Source organism: Phaseolus vulgaris, chromosome 7 (genome assembly GCF_000499845.2).
Source record: "Phaseolus vulgaris cultivar G19833 chromosome 7, P. vulgaris v2.0, whole genome shotgun sequence".
Classification (NCBI taxonomy): Eukaryota; Viridiplantae; Streptophyta; class Magnoliopsida; order Fabales; family Fabaceae; genus Phaseolus; species Phaseolus vulgaris.
This window is the reverse complement of record NC_023753.2, coordinates 36,126,273-36,146,312: the sequence shown is the minus strand read 5'-3', so window position 1 is coordinate 36,146,312 and position 20,040 is coordinate 36,126,273. Positions and strand designations below refer to the sequence as shown.

Sequence of the window (20,040 nt, the reverse complement as noted above, 5' to 3'; positions counted from 1 at the left end):
GGACAGGTTGATCTGCAAGCCAAAAAAGAAATTGACTTTGGCAGCAATAGAGTAAATGTTATGTTTTTCTTCATTTTTCAATTTGGGATAGAAAATTACAAGGATTATTGGAGTTATAATTTCCTCAAGACTCCTTTTTGGCCTAGTTTTAGGGATAAAAATAGAGATATGATATTTTTCATGTAATTTGTAATAAATAATAATGGATATATTAGACAGAGAGTAAGTGAAAAATATTGAAAGATTGATACTTGAATTATGTAACATTCCATTAATGTTTATAGTTGAATTAATCTTTATGTCTTTGTTTTTTATGACAATTTTTTTTTAAAAATAAAATAAAAAGAAATCATTAAATTTTTGAAAATAATAAAAAAATTAAATGCAGGCTGATCCAGAGATCGTGAACCAGCCCTTAATCTGTGGGACGGGCCAATCCAACCCTTATTCTGTGGGTCAAGTGCGGGAGGGCCTGCTGGGCGGGCTGACCGCTTAGCCATACTTGCATTAAAATGTTTATAAATATAGATGAATATGGTTTGATTCTGAGGAGAAGCGCGCTCCTTCAGGTAAGAAGAGCATTCATTCATAGAATTAAGTTCCAGTTCATTTCTGTGATGCCCATGGAGAAAAATTGAAAAAGAAACGTTTTTTCACGTTTTTTCTTTTCTTTTTCTGTAATGGGTCTCTGAATTTGTCACTGATTAGTGGTTTTATTTACTTCCCAGAAAAATCAAACTGAGATTTGGGAAATGGCTGCTGCACGAGGATTGCTACTGTCACGTCCTGTTACTTTTGTGACTGGAAATGCCAAAAAGCTTGAAGAAGTTCGTGCCATCTTGGGGAATTCCATTCCTTTCCAATCCCTCAAACTTGATTGTAATCTCACTCTTCCCCTTTTATTCTTTCCCTCTACTTGTCTATGTTGTCTGTTTTGTTCAGACATTTAGGGTGTGTTTGATTTCTGTTTTCAAAGGTTCTTTTTAGGTTTGAAAAATGCTACTAAAGAAAGTTGCTCGACCCCCTAATGGAGGGTGGTGCAAGGTGTATAGCAGATTGCGGAAAAGGAGACACAGGGCAAGATGAAAGTGGGAGAAAAAAAGAAAAGAAATGAGAAAACATCTTTTCTACTTGTTTGGTTTCGAAACACTTATTTTGAAAACAATTTTCAAAACTTTATTCATTTTTTTACCAAGAAATTGATTGCTCAGTGATGTGAAATTGTTATAGAAAAACACTTTTTAGAACTGAAACGTGAGAAAGTGAATCAAATAGACAATTGTTTTTTGTTCAGTTGCTTTTCTTGTTTGATGGTTCTTCTTAGAGTTTGTTTTTTCATTCTTTTGATATCAAGTGCCCGAGTTGCAAGGAGAGCCTGAAGATATCTCTAAAGAGAAGGCTCGAATGGCTGCCCTTCAGGTATCTTGTTATAATTTTTTCTCACATATGCTTGGCTTTATGTGGTTTTAGGCTGTTTTTTCTGTTTCTGATCGTTTTTATACTTTTCTTTACGGTGTATGCCAAGGTGAACGGACCTGTGTTGGTTGAAGACACTTGCCTCTGCTTCAATGCCTTGAAGGGTCTTCCAGGTGGATATTGTTTTGTTTTTTTGTCATGCAAGGAAAACTGGCATTATTATACAACCTGACTGATTTTGATTGTCTGTTTTAAACTTTTTCAGGGCCTTACATGTAAGTTCATTTTCACCCTTAACCATTGTGCTCAGGTGAACTTTACCCCTTTTTTTGTCATAATTGTTTAAGCCTTCATAATATTGTTATTCATTTATACTGTAGCTTTTTAGCATAAAACTGATGTAGAAAAGTACAAGAAGCATATGGTTTCTTAAAATAGGCTGAAACTATAGTAGGAAACTGATGATGATAGATATTAGAGAATAGATTTTTACATATGTACTATTAGGCCATTTTGTATTATTGGTCTGGGCCAATCTTTCTTGTGCTTAGACAGTTTGAAATAAGAAGGTAGGTTGAGAGAGCGAGAGTGAGAGAGAATTATCTTGTGATTTCAGGGGAAACTGGGTCCTTTGGGCTTCGGGAGGCATAGATCCTCAAAATCTGTGTTCTGTTCAGTAATTTGGGACTTCCCATTATTCTCAAGTGAAGTACTGAGTATATTTCATTCCCAGTAAATGGGGTTGGCCTTAGGGATTCTAGTTTGCCATTGTGCATGATCCTTATTTGTAGGTATATGTAGTGCGATTTGCTCTATGTCCTCTTTAATACTCTCCGACCTTTCTTTTAGGGTTTATCTCTAATCTTCATTAAAGGGATGTTGGTGTATATTGTAGTCTCACATTTTTCAAACACATCTATATGTGATCATTTTATACTGCAAAACCATCTTAAGCAATTTTTCCTCTATAGAATCCAGATCCTGGTATGCTCACTCCTTTAACCACGCGAATTTTGTGTTCAAATAATGATATAACCTTTCTCCAATAATTGAGCAATAGATTTTGAATAATCTCATGAACATATAAGACATCAGAAATTAAAATCAAACCTGGATGACTGTTAATTGTAGTTGTTTATATACCTTTCATAGCAATATGTGCTCCATTTCCAATTCTTACTTTGGAAATGACAAATTTGTTGAGCTCTTTGAAGAACTCTTAATCATGAGTCATGTGATTTGTACAATCTTTTGTGAAGTTACTATCTATAAACCTTTTCTGAAGTTATTGGTTGTATAAGTCAAAGTTATTTGTTGTAAAACATGATATAGCAAATCTAGTTAATCCTTTGGGAAGTTATTGGTTGTAAAACACGACAAGGAACTTGGGTATTATGGGGTGCCACTAGCTTTTGAGGGTCGGTTTCCCAAGTGCTTGAGTACTTATCAATTTAGTATTAGAGCTGGTTGTCAATGTCTTGAGGGAATTGAGTGAGAGTTTCGTCCACTTTTTTAGTGCTCCATTTGATGAGTCTTCCAACCCAACCCCCATAAGTACCCACATGCTTGGAGACCAACCCTCAAAAGCTAGCTATTAAGGAGGAGAACCAAATACTTAAATACTCCATTGAGCATCCTATACTACTCGATGTGGAACTTGGACACCCCTATAATACCCAAGTTCATATCATAGCACGGACATCTAAGTGACTTTCACTTTACGATGCTTCACTCCATCTTGTTGGTCAAAATCCTCCCCTTCACAGGAAGCCCTTTTCGAGACACAACAACCGACTTTAATACCAATTGATAAGCACCCAAGTACTTGGGGAATCCACCCTCACAAGCTAACTATTAAGGGGGAGAACCAAATGCTATACTACTTGATGTGAGATTTGGACATCCCATAATACCCAAGTTCCTATCATCTTGACAGCTTCTTGTTAATGTTAAGACTTGTATATCTTTCCCACATGTCCCAATTGATCACACTTGTGCAATTTCATATTTGGCCCCCTCGAACACTTGTTGCATGGGTCTATTTTTCTTGCAATAGGGACAAGGTGAAAAGGCACATGCATTGTTGTTTTGGTTGTATTTGTAACCTTTGTAGTTTTTGACTTAGAAAGCTCCCTGTACAAATACTTCTTGCCTCTTGTGTCTGTAGTGCATTCAACAATTCTGGCAGTAATGCTTGACAAATCCCCTGCAGTTGACTATGCCAAGAAGCTTGTTGGATTATTCCTTAGTTGTTTCTGATTCCTTCATTCTCTTCATCTCCAATTCTTTCATCAAGTTCAGCTCTTGCATCCTTTTCATTTCCATTGTACTCTTGCTTCAAAACTCACTAATCTCATTGGATGTTTTCATTGTCATTATTCTGGTTAACAAAATGAATGATACTGCGGCAATCAGGGTTGTTCTTGCTTTTGACTTTCTATGCTTCCTCTCTTTGTGGATTTTGATTTGAGCAACTGTTGGATTATCTAATAGGGTTGAAACTTCGTACTCATCTTCAATGACCTCCTATAGAGTGCAAGCATCAAGATAGGCTTCAATTAACGACCCATAGGTGATATTGTTTACCATCAAACAATGAAAGTGTTAGAATGGGTTCAAAGTAGGCTAAGTTAGCTTTGTTCAAAAGCTGTTTTGGGTAGAACCTATCTGTACCCAGGATTACTTGTCTTTTGCTCTTTCAATTCTCATCGTTGTATCTCATGTCTGCTGTATATAAATATGACTACATAAAGGAAACCTTTTCAATCTCTCTTTGTCTTTTTCTTTATTTTCTCAAGTGATAGGAATTCTTTGAAGTGATTTTGCAGTGTAGTGGGATGTACTGTTTCAATTATCATATTCCGGATATATGATTTATCACAATTTGTTCATTGTTGTTTGTTATATGATCCGTTTTATATATGGTCTGGCACATATTTGAATTTTCCAAAGTTATTATCACTCAGTATATGTTAATTTGAATTACTATCTTCAACGAGAGGGAAGTGCTAAAGTATTACTATGTTATTTGATAGTTGACACCCCAAATAGAACCAATAATTTCCAGCACCTCAAGTACCAAAAAAACAATTAAAATGGTCGTACAAGCAAATGGGGACTAACCCAAAACCCACTAATTGTGTCACAATGTAAATTATTTAATCATAAATCTAAAATATAATTTATGTCTATAAATACTTATCGATTATAAATTTTAATTTTAATATAATTTACATATTTAAAATAATTTATGATTATAAATTTTAGTTATGTAAAATAAATATTTATTTTGTGCAATACACAAGCTAAATTGCTAGTTGCTTATATGGTTCATATAAATATTTGAGTATGTTGTATTCTTTTTTGTTTTGGTTGTCGAAATATTTGGCTTCCCTTTCTTATCCCCAAATATTTGCTGCTGCTGTGATAAATGAGTGACAGTCCTTTTTCAGTAATAAAGAATGTTTGTATTTTTGTATGTATATGAGTGAAAAATCTCATCCTATTTTTTTGCATTTCCTGTTTGATGTTTATGTAATAGTCTCATCCATGTAGGTTATTGTCATTGAATGTTAAATGTAAAAATATTCATCTGAATTCTTTTAAGCTTTTGTGTGTACACTATTTCTGAATCATCAGCATTTAGCAAGTGAGATTTTTTAGATTCATTATCAGTACTTCTTAATGATTATTGTCTAACTGCATTGATGTACATCATGCAGCAAATGGTTTCTGCAGAAGATTGGTCATGAAGGTTGTACCCAAACTGCATAATTTTGGATCAGTTTTCAATATTTAGTACATGTTTTCAGGAATAAGGATATCCCACAAAATTTGATTTACTCATTCCTCTTATTCATTTTCCAGGTCTCAACAATTTGCTGATGGCATATGATGATAAATCAGCCTTTGCCTTATGTGTATTTTCCTTTGCAGCAGGTCCAGATAGTGAACCTATCACATTTTCTGGAAAAACTCCGGTATCTCTTTGAATCCCTTTTTTACATAATTACGAGTGCATATATTTTCTCTGCCAATTGGTTGAAATTATATGAATCTCCTTATTCCCATCTGGTTACTAAATGATTCAATTACTAGCATAATATACTTTTCCAAATTGAAAAATGCTAGCAACACATTCTTCAACACTTTTTTAGGAAAAGGTATGTTTTTAGTCTGATACTTTTTATTAAACTTCATTTGAGTCCATATATACTTCTAAATTGATGAATTATTCTTTCAAACTTCTAAAAATATGTCAAATGAATTCCTTTGGTGCTTAAATTTAACGTTTAGTGGTAGTTCTTTTGCCATCACAACAAAGTTGACAAAAATCACATATATTCATTCTTGAGTCTGAATACTAATTCACCAATTTGAAAGTACATAATTGACCAAAACCAAGTTTGATCAACATTACAACGAATAAAAGCACTGGTTTCCCCTTTACTAATACATTCTTTATTATTGACTGGACGAGTCTCACTTCTTACTTAATGAGTTTCACTCATGATTTTTAGTTTTCAATAAATTTTAACTTGATAGAAAGTGGTTGATATGTGATATATATACCCCTCAACAATATATCAAACTTGCAATATAAATTCTCGATTGTGACTTGGTTTACCTAACTTATCTTATAAGATAAAGATAATTGATATAACTTGTAATAATTTCTCTCTTTAACAATTGATTCATTGGAATTGAGATTGTGACTTGGTTTACCTAACTTATCTTATAATATAAGATAAAGATAATTGATATAACTTGTAATAATTTCTCTCTTAACAATTGATTCATTGGAATTGAACTCGTTATTTTTTTTTATCAATAATAAACAATAAATTAAATATGGATCACTTCAGGGGTGATCCAACCCTTATACAGATCCTGACAACCCTCACAACACCAACGAACTATCCGAAAAAATTGATCTTAACTTTAATACCAATTATTGGATGAAACTCTTTATCATTATATTAAAGACTATTTGAGAGTTAGGATGGAATATTTTATACTTAAAAGAGTATAATAAATCAAACAATATAATTCAATCATTATAATAAAGACTATTTGAGAGTTAGGATGGAACATTTTATACTTAAAAGAGTATAATAAATCAAACACTATAATTCAATCATGATTTAGTTTACCTAACTTAATTCATAAGACAATTGATGCACCCTCCTATATACTACAATTTATACATAGTTTTTTATGTTTATTTCCTTTTATTATTATGACATATTATGTGGAAGAAAGAGAGACAAAAGAAATTCTACAAATTGTTGTACAAATTACATATCTCAAATTGGTTAATGTGTGAGTGTAACTAACTCAATGCTGTGGTCCATGGTAATGTTAGGGGAAGATTGTTCCTCCAAGAGGGCCCAATGATTTTGGATGGGATCCTATTTTTGAACCTGAAGGATATGATCAAACGTATTTCAATCCCTTCTTTCATGTCATGTTCCTTTCAAATGTTTCATAGTTTGTTGCTAAAGCTAATTCCTTGTATTCTTTGTAGGTATGCACAAATGCCCAAAGAAGAAAAGAATAAAATTTCCCACCGCTCCAAATCTCTTGCATTGGTGAAATCTCATTTTGCAGAAGCTGGATATGCTTTTGAGATCAATAACGTGTGAAAGCTATGGTGTGTGTGCTGTCAATTTGGTAGATTGTTATAGACTTCAAATGAATGTTTCTAACAGTAACAAAATGGAAACTATTTTGATTTTTTTTTATATCTCCCGTGAAAGAACAAAAATAAAAAACAAAAAATAGGAAAGTATCCAAAAAAGAAAGAGAAGCTAATCTTGCAAGTTTATAGATGTTTTTGTCCGAATAAAATTGCAGGAAGAGAATAAAATATAATGGTTATATGTAAAAAAAAAAGTATAGGAAATAAAAATAGAAATAGTGAAGTATTGGTTAGATTTTTTTAGTTATATCATATAAATAGGGTGTATCTTTGTATAATGAAAAGCAAATTTCTTTCATAACCAAGTTGTAAGTAATATTCAACTGGATCACTTGAAATAATATTGCAGATTTAATTTATTGATGAAAAAACACCTTTGAAAAAACTTTACAAGACATCTTCCATTCCCATAATTCTTACTTGAGATTTTAATTTATTTATTATGGATCTTCTTCTGTTATATCATATTTTAAGACTCTCCAAACAATTTATTTCCAATACAAGATTTTTAGAAAATTCATAATTTAATAATTTTAGGACAAGAAAATATCATTTTATTCTTAAAAATCCATACTTTTAAATGATATGTTATGTACGCATGCAATAAAAAATGAATATTTAATTTTTTTTTATGAAAATTAATTATAAGTAAAATTCATAGATAATCCTTCCATATAAAGTGTGGAGAGAATGATCTAAAAAATGACTCATGAGTGAGTGTTTTGGGCAGTGTCCTGTGTAGAGAAAGGGACCAGGAAGTGAGACACAGATACTGTTTTACTGTCAACCTTACAAAACCAGGGAAAGACACAACAACCTTTGTCGGTGTTCGTATTTTCAAGATGTTAGGTTTATTAAGGTTCATCACAAATTCCCAAAGTTTTTGTTTCTTACAGATCTTCTTAATTCTTTATCAACATATAAACAGTGTTAAAAGAATTACTGGAAGATAGTGCTGAAGCTAATAACAGCTTCCGAAGATAAAAAAAAACTTACAAATATCTAATAATCTCTTAAGTTTGCTCAAGTTCAAACTTAAAAATAGTTACTTATTATAGTAAGTTTTTTTAAAAAATATTTCAATCTTTAAAATTAAAATAAATTTTCTGAAATGGAATCATGGCTCGATAACCGACATAATAGAGTTGCAATTATTCTTTTGGGACAAAGGGACTAACCCTAACAGATCCAAATTCACCACCTCTCGGAATAACAACACCAATAATCATTAATTATCATTTGTAAAAAAAATAATGTTTCTTGAAATGCAAAATAAAATCTCATAGGGTGGGTCCTTTGTTGGTTCTTAAGGGATAATTATCATAAGTAAAATTTTCTTGAGCCCCTCACTCTCACTCAAACTTGTCTACAATATAATTAATAGTGAAGAGATGAGACAAAAAAACAAAAACTATAGATCCTCTACTTTTTCTAGTAAGTATTCAAACAACAAAATATAGCATCAAAAAGGGAAATTTATTTTTAGGGTTATACTTCAATCATAATGGAATTTTATTAAGCCATGTGTTATCTTCTAACACATATTTTGTTGCAACAAATTATTAAAGTCAAATTTGAATTTAATAATTTTCAACATAGAATAATAAAACATAATTAAAAATATGAATTAATTTTGTTTGTCGTGGATTAAATTTTGGGAAAAATCGATAAATAATATAACTATAAAATGTGGAATGAAACTAATTTTAGTTTTTTAATCCTATTTTTATTTATAAATCTCAATTTTAAAATTTATATTTTAAAACATTTAATAACTAGAAGTAAGTAAGTTTTAGCAACAAAAATAGTGAGGGATAGCTTGTAAGTATGAAAGGGTTATGAGAATATCTTGCGTGGGTGTGTGTGAGTGACTTGTTTGACCTTTTGAACTTTGAATGCCCTTCTTAAGGGTAGTATTCATTCAAGCTTTTTCTCTGTGGGGACCAATAGGACTAGGACAAGGACTAAGACTAGGACTAGGGCTACCCATTAACGTTGTCGGTGCTACAAATTTATATTCATTACAATCTCATTCTTCTCTTTTTTGATCCTTGGAGTCTAAATTACCATTGGATTGGAACTTTGCAACATGAAGAGTTACTATGACCTAACTTTTTCTCTACTTAATGCATACCATTACAATTCTCAACACACAACTTTTCTTTTCTTTCTTTCCACCCATATTTCAAGAATTTTGCTTCATTAAATTCAACCTCTAGTTACATAGACTTACACGTAGTTATCATACATAAATAAACTTTTGTGTTAAATATGTTTTCTGTATATAATGTAGAATTACTTTTTGTTTTTTTTTTCATATTTACAGTAAACAAATTATAGAAATGAGTTATTACATGTTTTGTTTTTTATATAATAAACAAATTTTTAATATATCTGTTTTATAATATTGTAACATTCAAGTATATGGACAAAATATATATTTAACCTCTAAAATTTAATAATCTTGATTTTCTCATTATTTTATATATTTGTATTGTGGTCGTTTTTTTTCTAAACGAGTTAATGCAATTCCTAATAACAATCTTATAATAACCACACTTAATAAGAATGAATAACATGTCAGTAAGCTACTTTTGATATGATTTTATTAAAAGAAATGTGAAGTTGGTGAAGAATGATATTCATAAATAGCTCTTAATTTTACTATGAAATTTTTAAATATTCTGGATTGAGTCCCTTTGCAAGCTCCTCACTGTATTTCCACAAAAACATAACTATCTCTTGAAGATTCAAATATTTAAGATTTTGAATTTGAGATTATTGATAAATAACTTTACACACCCATTGATTAAAGTGTTTGATGATGAACATTTGAATGGAAAAGTAAAATCACAATATTGGGACATGGTGCCCTTCCTTTGAAGGAGAGGTGATCCTTCAACACAAATGCCAATATCATGACACCAATTTAGGGCCAGACATTAGTTCGTAGCAATCTTGGAAGGATAAAGAAAACGATGGACCTAAATGTTTAATGGAAGCAACTATTTTAAAGTAACGTCTTCAGAAAAGATTCTAGATATACCAATAACTCTATATATATAAGATCAATTTTCATTCACTAGTGGTGTAACATAGAAAACAGTAAACAGTTACTCTGTACAAGAATTAGCTTAGCTCCTTAGACAATAAAAATCATAAGTTAATCCCTATTGGATGTACTGTAATAAACAGACTTCTAAATTATTCATAAAATGGTAATGATTTAGAGTCTAAATTAAACTCAATTGGGGTCATCTAATGGAAAACCTTTTGGTATAACTAGACAATTATATTTAGAGTGCTTATATTGACAATTCTGTATTATATTAAAAAACTAATTTTTGACTGAAATATGAATTCCACATTAAAAAAAAGTGTGAATGTGTAAAGAGTAGAAGTGAGGAATTTGGAAAGGAAAAGTGATTTGGAAAGTGAATGGAGAAGTTTGGTATCCGAAAACCCATATGATCTGTAAGGCAATTTTGGCGAAGAACAAGGCACATGCCCTATGGGACCTATCTCACATGCAGGGGAGGTATAGTCTTTATTATAAATCTAACCATGTGCATTCACCACTCATCATCACTCATCACTCATCCCTGTCTCTGTTTATCACTGTCCATTGCTCTCTCCGCAGGCATTTACTAGCTGCCTCCAACCACTTGTCACAGACACAGACATTTCAACAATACTTCATTCATCTGCTCTGCCCTTTCACAAATTACACACCTCTTTCATTCTAGTCAAACTTTATCTTATTCTCATGCATTTCTCCTAACCCATTAGACCAAACACTAATCACCTTCTTGATCACATTTGCTCAGTGACTTTTTGTGGAGAGTGGCGATACCCTCAAGCTAGAATTCTCCATCCTTTATATTATTCTTAGATATTCCAATAAATCGAAATAGTATTAGTCATTTTTAAGGCTAAATAAATGTGATTATTGACATGTAGTTGTGACATTAACAGTTAAATATGTTCTGTTAACAGCCTAATGAGATTATTGAAATGTCTAATAGAAGATGATCGTTTTTGTTTTGTGGTTTAGCTTTCCAATTAACATTACTTTCTTGAAGGCCTTTAAAGAGTTCAATTGTTGAAGAAGCATTCCTTTAAAATTATGGCATGTCTTGTTGAGTATTTGAGGCATGATAATGTGAAAGGCAGCAGGGAAATATCTTAAGTAATTGGTAGTTAGAATTAAGGGGGGGACAACACAGGTAAAGGGGATCATCATGTTAATTAGAAAGATAATGAGGGAGAGGAGGATCATGGGGTGCACATGAGCGAATCGCACATGTTGGTAGAGAAACCAACACTGCCAGATATGTTTAATGATTTACAGCCATAATTGCACAACAAAAGCAAAGATTACTTCCATTGACAAGGGAAAAAAAGGCTAAAAAGTTGAGAAAGTTAAAAAGCAACACCACAGCTATTACAATTCCATAATCGCCATTGATAAAGTGTTTCCATATAACTCAACTTTGACAATCATGCTTTTGCTTGTATAATTAACTCAGCAAAACAAATAGTAAAAAAATAACAGAAAAGAAAAATCATATATATATATATTTGGGGCTCATTCAAATCCTATAAGAAAAACTGAAAAAGACTGAACAGTATGTAAGGAGACATGATTTGACATTTGGAAAAATATGCATATAATTGGTGGGTAAGGTTGATGAGATGATATGAGCTGGGAAGGAGCAATGGAAAAGGCAAAAATTGAAAAGGAAAACAATGGATGGCGCTTCTGCACCTGCTCCTACAATTGCATTGTTTGTTTCAGCTGGAGCAAGTCGAGCAGCTAAGGTTGACCAACAGCAAAACACACAATGTGGCGATGGGTAACAGAGACCATATTGACATGTGTAATTAATGTACACTTGTCAAGAATGCAGGATGACGGAGGTGTGAGGAAAGCAATGGATATATGATGATGTTCTACTATAATATGGTAAAAACTTAGAATCAAACACAAAAGAAAAATAATTGCTCTTTCATTCACATGGCTGGTGGTTGGTGTATGCTAGCACTGACGGCCTCTTTTGCAACCGAGTGCACCAGCATTGGAAGTCATGGAACCAACCATGGAAGATGATTTGGCTCCTAAGCTTGAGGCCCTAGCATAGCTGGCTGAGGCTCCAGCTCCTGATGGGGTGAAATAGGCACCATTCAGCAACAAATCTCCCTCAGACCTCCAATTCCAACCCTTCCACTGAGTTTGTGCTGTTTCCACCCTCTTAGTCACCTGTTACACCGAGATTTTTTTCTCAATCAGTTAGTGAAATCGGCTTAACTAAAACGTCATCAATTTACAGCATCACATGGATTGATTGTACTATTGTACCTCCTTGGCAAAAGGGTTAACAGGAGCATTGTATCGGTTGCCCTGGCTGTTAATGGTGGGGTTAGCACTTCCACCAATAGCATACATTTCCCAGTGAGTGTAGTCATTGTTCACCACGTGAAAATATCCATGTCTACACCTGCATTATTCATAATCAGTGTTTTTGTTAGATTAGATAATATAATATTCCACCTCTGATTTGAAATACTTCATTGTAGGAGGGGACAAAATAGCCCTATCCAGTTGTTGATTAATGGCTACACCATCTGGTCCCGCAAAACTGATTCTTCCAAAAAAATTGTGATTTCCTTAAACTGAAGAAGAAAGCTTAAAAATAAAATTAATGCACCAAAGAAGGTCGCTGCGAGTCTGCCCATCCAGACCAACCTATCTTGTGGTTACATTTATTTGCATTTAAAGCACACAAAGAGAAAAAGGAAAAGGATAACGAGCAAAAGAGGTTTCAATGCAAAAAGTGACATTAAATATTACCGTGGCATTCTCTGGATTAGTCCCTCTCCGAAATGGTTGTATGCGATGGTCACTTGCATGAGCTTGTCTCTTGTGTAAGAGTCACTGTGGCCCAGCAGAATCACCTGAATTTGCAAAGTAATAAGATAACAAATTTGATCCATGATTCAACAAGGGAAAAAGTGCACTTTGACACAGGAAACTAGACCGAAAGTACCTCGTTGTGGTGGGTGAAGTGGTTGTTTGAAATAGTTATGGCTGTTGAGCCCAAGACAGCATCCACAAGGCCATCAGCACAGTGGGACAAGGAGTTGTGGTCAACCCAAATGTGGCTTGAGCTAAATATGGAGATGGCATCTCCATCAGCCATTGTCCTCCAACCAAAGTGGGTGGGTGAGCTCCTCACCATGGCATTTCCCGTAGGTACGCAATCATGAATATGCAGGCCATGGATGATGACGTTGGTAATAAACTGGATTGTGATACATGCCCCATTAGCAATGTGCACATTGGCTCCCCTTCCATCAATGGTCTTGAAGCTGTTCATGATTAGTTCTTGCTTCAACTGAATAACCATGTCCCTCTTGAACACAATCCACAAGGGCCTGTCCTGGATCACAGCATGGCGAAGAGTGCCAGGTTTGGGGTTCACAGGGTCATCATCCCTGGGATCAGTCACAACATAGTACTTGCCATCACGACCACCAATGGCATTTCTGCCAAAACCAATGCCACAATCTGCAAGACGCTTCCTGTTGCGTTGCCAGTTAGGGTCACAACGCCAGCAATCATCAATGGGGTTACCAGTTCCACAGGAGAAAAACCCCAGATTCCTTCTCTGTGTACTATTGTGGATGCTCCTGTGATATCAACAACATTGTTTTCTTAGTGCCATCAGTGTCGAGCAATCAAATATTATTACCCAATTCTTATTGCTTAACAAATAAATAGTTTAATAACATGCCAGGATGTGATACAAGTTAAACACATAAGGTGTTACAAATTGAACAACATTGCTTTCATAATGTCTTTACTGTAATCAACAATCTTTATTTGGTGTTGTACAAGCTCTTCCAATCTACACTAAGCGATCAGTTCTCATGTAATTTCCAATTTTGTTTGCTTCAAACATTAACAGTTTGAAACCATGCCAAGATGGGATAAAAATTTAGCACACTTTGCATATGCTTGCGTTAAATTCCTGTGTGGCATGCATGTAAATGCAGACAAAATGTTCTGACTTTATGTATCACAATAATTATAGACCTAATCTAAATAGGTAGAGTCAGCTAACAGGAATAAAATAAAGCCACTGGACACTACCCAAGAAAAAACTTTTCGTAAATCTTCTTGAGCTTAGTGGAGGAAACAAACGATGTCAAAATAATTTATCCATGTGACGAGTGAAGACAAAAGGAATTTTCCTAATTGTAACGGCTAAAAACTCTTGGCTTTTTCTGGAATAGAAGATATGGTAAATATGCTATTCTGTCACCACATGGATCTTGACCCAAATGTGCAACTGTGGCCACGTTACAAGGAATCAACAACCAAAACATTGTAAAATTTTATACAAAAAAACTCAATCCACATATCAAAGCACCGAAAAATTTGATCAGAACTGCTAGAAGTAACTGTTTTTAATGGAGAGAAAGAGTTGTACCCGGAAGTACACCACATTTATGAGGAAACATTCATTAATTTGCTTATAGGCAAAGGGGTTAGATTTATAATGGCATGCAAAAGCACCATGAGCATGAAGAAGGGCATATCATGAGAAAGTGCATGTGACTGAACCATGAAAAGGAGAGAGACCATGACCGAAAACGTCGCTGGTTAGTGACAAGGTAAGGTTCCAACTTGACATGCCACAAAAGGGTCAAAAAGAGGAAAAGGGTAAGTCTTCAAAGTTTCAAATTGTTTCAACTGTGGCAAAATCAGGAAAGTAAAGTGATAGAAAAAATGGGTGAGTTGGGTAAATAGTTAGGTCTCAATTCTCAAGAGAGAGTTATGAGTGCCACCAAAATGCCACGCCACGCCACGCCACTACCCTACCCTCATTACACTCAATAGTCCCTACTCCACGTGAATGAATAAATTAATAAAAACATAATAAAACATTATAGATCATTATAGGTTCATGTAATTTTATCTTTTGCTTTAACTTATGTGCTTAGCTATGAAGGACATTGTAACGAGGTTTGTCTGTATAGTGAAAATGAAGAGAGAGAAATAAAGACCCACATCTCAACCATTGAAACCACTTCCTCTGGGTTAGCCACTGCAGCTTCTTCATTTAATTTCTCAGCCTCTTTTGCCCTGAGACAAAAAGTTAAGCACAGTCACAATCTTAACCAATAAATAAACAAACAAACTACTAATTCAATTATTATATTATTTCACTAAGTAGGCTTAGTTACAGTGCTCTTATGAAAACACTAAACTTCATATAATCAATATATAATCAATTTTTCTTGTAATAACCAAAGTTTGACTTATGCACTAAATGTAAAGATAGTAGCCATAGATAAACTACACCTTTTGGTGAAATTGTAAGGAAAATTAATATATATATATATATATATATATATATATATATATACACTTTATTGCAGTCGGCAACCGTGACCTGTTAACTAATGTCCTTTCTGTACTATAATAAATCAAATATTTAAAAAATACAAAAGGAGAAACAAATTGTTTTCCTTCCGAACAAATAAACACCTATTTTAGAAAAACAAAATTGACAGAACAATGTTAAATTAAAGAAAAAAAGGAAATAAAAACTCAACAGTGACACTTGTCGGTGAGAGATTTTAGTGAGTTCGGTAAATACATTTGCTCCGTAAAAAGTTAAAGTGAAAAAACAACAACTTGATAAAAGTGGTTAAGATAAAAAAAAATTCTTAACCTTATCCTCTAAATAATGCAAAAATATCCTTAAGATAAAAAAATACTGAACACATTGAGAGGGTAGCTTTGGAAGAGGAAAAAAGTTTGTTGACGGTTAACTAACTCTTTAATGGTGTGGTGTGAGGAGTTATTTTGCTTTTGCAGAACACTCAAAACAAACAAACACAGAGAAGAACGAACATAACCGAATAAACGATCCAGATCGAAGCATCAACGATTTTTCAACGGCTGTGATCGTTTGCTCGATCCAATGGCCGAGACTTAGAGTTAGAACTCGGAACACACGGTTCAGATTAACCGGCGGTTCAAGGAAGAAGGATCAGAGTTTTAGCTTCTTCCAACGGTGGAAAGAAAGTACACTAACCTCTCAACCATTGACGAGTTCTGCAAGCTCGGCAACCTGTGTTTTTCCACTTCAACATTCCTACAGCCAAAACAAAAAATGAAAAGGAAAAAATGTCTCAGAGCAAGATCTTCGTTTTCTCTCTGTTTCACTGGGAATATGAAAAGGAAAAGCAACACCAATAAACGAAAACGAAAACGAGTGATCAATTTGAGACGTGGAATTGAGATTTTCCTTTTCAAAAACCAAACAAGTCACAATGTGCTTAGCTTCCTTCTTTTTCTCTCTCTAAAAGCTAATATCAATGGAAAATCCCACTCCAATGGTGAGATCCCACAAAAAAGTAAGGAGTAGGGTTTTGGTTTGGAAATCCACACAATGTAGCTATAAGCTAAACCAACCCATGACAGAAGACAGAGAAAAGATTGTTCCAAGAGTGAAACAGAGTGTTTGTGTTGAGACCTGAGGTGAGAGATCTGCGGTGTGGTGGTGGGCATGGCGTGTAGTTGAACGAAGAGCGCGAGAAGGAAGAAGAGGAGCCACGTGGCAGAAGAAGAAGAAGAAAGCAGCGCCATTGCCTGAAAGTTGAATTCTCCTTGTTCTGGGTGGAAGGAATGAGAATGTTGAAGAGAAAAAGAGAGAGAATTGGGTGGAGTGGACTCAGAAGGACAGGTTCCAACATAACGGTTTTTTATAGACAGTAAACGAGAAACGCCAACCTTTACACGGCGTTAAGTAACTGATCGTTTTTCTTGTTTGGGTCTCCGCCGTCCCTCTGACGCCGTTATCTAAGAAAGTACTACTGTTACTGTTGTTTGTTGTTGCTTTTAGCTTTTGCTTTTTCTCTCTTCTTCTTCTTCTTCTTCTATTTCACTTTTTTACCCTCTCTCTCTCGCACGTGGCTCCAGTAGCTGTCACATGCCGTCGCAGGGTATGGTACTGTTACGATACGAATTACGAATTAATGATACGGATACTAATACTGATACTGATACTAATACTAAGATCTGAAATCTCACATCACCACTTTCTCTTTTTCTACTTTCTACTCCTTTATCCACCAGTCACTCCCAACTAACTTCAAACGGTTTTTAATTTCTCTACAATATCATTGTCTCTTAATAATTCATTCTTCTTTTAATTTCTTACTATTCTTTCATATTATACAAACCCAAATACACAAGAATAATGGAGATTTAAATTATCTATTCAAAACTTTTCTAAAATTTTTAAGACTGTCATTTTATTAAATTGTTTTCACAAATATTATTTAAAACAACTCATTTTTAAGGTTATATGATAATTCAGTAATATACGATCGAAAATTTAAGAGTAAAACAAAATTATGCTTTGTAATTTTTATATTGATTCATGTTAGTAAGACTATGTCCTGTTTTTTATAATTTAAGATTTCACGTCTAATTATTATAACAAAATTAGGCTAATTATCATATATTCGGATGTGCGTTAATATATATTCCAATATTCTAAAATACAATAAAAAAAATGCTGAGTTATAATGGGAGAAACTAGTGATTTAATAAAGATGATTAATTAAAAAGTGCGAGTAGTAATGCTATGAAAGATGACAGATATAAATCAAGAAACACAGTAGTAAAAAAAAATAAAAAAAAAAAAAAAAAAAATGTAAGTATCTTATTTTAAGAATTTTCTTGATAAAAATATTTTATCATCACACTAACTTTTATATATTTTGTATGGTTTTTTATAACCAATTTTTTTATGGACAACTTATAATTATATATCTACGTACTTTCATACTATTCCAATTTTAAGAAATAAATTTATAGTCTAGTCTTTAATTTTATATACTTTAAACTTGATTTTGATTTTGTTCCTTTTTAATTTTTATCTCTCGTTTTCCTCTCTTGAGTACACTATACTTAAATAATTAAAATAATGAAAAGAACGTAATCTGAAATGTTGAAATTCCTCGCAATGACGCAATGGTATAAAATATATGTTCATCGGTTTTGCTTCTTTTGTAAGAAGGTTGATTTTGATGGAGTGCAATTAATGTTGTTTTCATGTATCATTGGGTATCCGAGAAAGAATTGAATTTTCTTACATCACACAATTCAATTGATTATGGTCGAAATCAGCATAGTTGAATAACGATAAATTAATTAGTAGTCAAAGATTATTGTAATTACACACCATAACATATTAAGTAATTATGATCTTATAACAATAAATATATTGTAAAATTATTTATAATTGTTGTTCAATAATGTTTGGACCGAGAATGTATCTTTCTCTTGTTGTGTGTGATTGTCATTTGTGTTGAAACATCAATCTTCGATTCAACTGTCCAATGGATATACCTGCAAAAGGTCATCCAACGGTTAAGTCAGTTTCGATCTTTGATAGTTAGTGTAATTAATGGTTAATAAATACGTACATTAACATGATGTGATTCAATCTATTTATAAATACGAGTTAGACCTTCTTGTTATTGAACCTGTATTAACACGATTTTTTCAATTAATCTTCTAATACCTTACATAATTTTGCCTCTAATCCTCCTCTTAATTATATGTTTAATTGAGTCTCACTAATTTTTAGTTTAATTATTACATACTATAAACTTAAAAGAGATTATAATGCCAACTAAGAAAAAAAAAAGTTATAATAAACATACCTTTGAAGTTAATAACTATAAAAATGAAAACACTCTTCATATACTATAATTTATTATTGAATGAGAATCCATCCATGTATGTATGATACATATTTTTTTAAAAACTATAATTTAAAGTTTGAGAGGCCTAAAACCCCCCCACTTATGTAGTGGATATATAAAGTATTCCCTTAAATTTAGGTTTTTATAATGAAAAATAATAATGATAGTTTGAAAGGAGTAAAACCGAAAAATGAAAAGGGGAAAAACCTTCTTTAAATGTCCGAAAATACTATAGTTCACATGTGGTGATGGTGTGAAAGAAAAGAATGAAAGTGAGATATGGAAAAAGAAATGGGTGAATAATAGATGAATAAATGGCATAAGTGAAAGAGAGAATATGTGGAATAAATGAAGAGTGGTGGGTAGAGAAAGTGGGGACCATGGGAGGAATGGGTGGGGCAGAGACAGAGGATTATATCCCGGGAGTTGGGGCCGTACCAATTTCGGATAACACACAAAACAAAACACCGTTTACTGCTGATTTCACGCCCACAACGCGTAAGAATAAAGCCAACTAAAACCTTATCATAGATACATTTTTTTTTAAAAATTTTATTATCTATTAAAAATCTTTCAATTTAACTAATTATGTTTATAAACTAATTATGTTAATGCAATTTAGTCTCACCAACAAACACCCCCACCAATCTCACCCACCTAAACATTAATTAATAATCACATAATTCTCATTTTACAATCTATAATAACATATTAGCATCATTTAAGACACTCACATTATATTCAAAGTTTTTATATTCTTTATGATTTGAGAGTTAGAGTTTATTATATAAATATTTTTTTTTAACTTATAGAAACATTTTTCTTATAAACAATATTATTTTAAATTATTTGAGATCGAAATATTTCATCCATAATTAAGCGATTCTTAAAAAAAAAAATCATTCTTACACTTTAAGTGAAAGATTTATTTTATTACAATTAATTAATTGTATGTTTCACATCCTTAATAGTGTGTTTGGATGGAGCGTAAAAATGCAAAGATTAAAACCCTAAATCAGGTTAATAAAATATTAAAATCATGAAAAAATAGATAATTTTAACGGTTTAAACTTTCTTTATAATAACAAAGAGATTTTGTGGAAAAAAAATTCCTAATCGATTATGTTAAGTAA

The 20,040-nt window shown here is 32.8% G+C and overlaps 2 protein-coding genes across 3 annotated transcripts; one reads left to right on the top strand and one right to left on the bottom strand.

Annotated features, from left to right (window-relative positions):
• Window positions 1–415: 415 nt before the first annotated feature.
• LOC137830419 (inosine triphosphate pyrophosphatase) lies at window positions 416–7,160 on the top strand. Its single transcript, XM_068637741.1, has 9 exons — window positions 416–569; window positions 729–879; window positions 1,355–1,419; window positions 1,526–1,589; window positions 1,682–1,691; window positions 5,139–5,170; window positions 5,284–5,396; window positions 6,782–6,858; window positions 6,944–7,160. The coding sequence occupies exons 1-9, from the start codon at window positions 513–515 to the stop codon at window positions 7,059–7,061; spliced, it is 687 nt and encodes a 228-aa protein (XP_068493842.1). The 5' UTR covers window positions 416–512; the 3' UTR covers window positions 7,062–7,160.
• A 4,399-nt stretch (window positions 7,161–11,559) lies between these two features.
• Window positions 11,560–16,900, bottom strand: LOC137830418 (probable pectate lyase 1). Of its 2 annotated transcripts, XM_068637739.1 has the most exons (7): window positions 16,666–16,900; window positions 16,225–16,284; window positions 15,192–15,266; window positions 13,165–13,807; window positions 12,969–13,072; window positions 12,477–12,615; window positions 11,560–12,377 (listed from the first exon to the last, which is right to left on the bottom strand). In XM_068637739.1, the coding sequence occupies exons 1-7, from the start codon at window positions 16,776–16,778 to the stop codon at window positions 12,156–12,158; spliced, it is 1,356 nt and encodes a 451-aa protein (XP_068493840.1). In that variant the 5' UTR covers window positions 16,779–16,900; the 3' UTR covers window positions 11,560–12,155. The 2 variants fall into 2 exon arrangements, with proteins under 2 accessions (XP_068493840.1, XP_068493841.1); XM_068637740.1 differs by lacking the exon at window positions 16,225–16,284 and having other exon boundaries at window positions 16,666–16,879.
• Window positions 16,901–20,040: the final 3,140 nt, after the last annotated feature.

Bases quoted from the DNA above. Each gene is read 5' to 3' on its own strand.
- LOC137830419 (XM_068637741.1), top strand. From the start codon at position 513: ATGTTTATAAATATAGATGAATATGGTTTGATTCTGAGGAGAAGCGCG. The intron at 5,171-5,283 runs GTTGTACCCAAA...TTCATTTTCCAG, and splicing joins GCAGAAGATTGGTCATGAAG to GTCTCAACAATTTGCTGATG. The intron at 6,859-6,943 runs GTATTTCAATCC...TATTCTTTGTAG, and splicing joins CCTGAAGGATATGATCAAAC to GTATGCACAAATGCCCAAAG.
- LOC137830418 (XM_068637739.1), bottom strand. From the start codon at position 16,778: ATGGCGCTGCTTTCTTCTTCTTCTTCTGCCACGTGGCTCCTCTTCTTC. The intron at 16,285-16,665 runs GTCTCAACACAA...TTTTGGCTGTAG, and splicing joins CCGCAGATCTCTCACCTCAG to GAATGTTGAAGTGGAAAAAC. The intron at 13,808-15,191 runs GTGGGTCTTTAT...TTGATATCACAG, and splicing joins GTGGTTTCAATGGTTGAGAT to GAGCATCCACAATAGTACAC.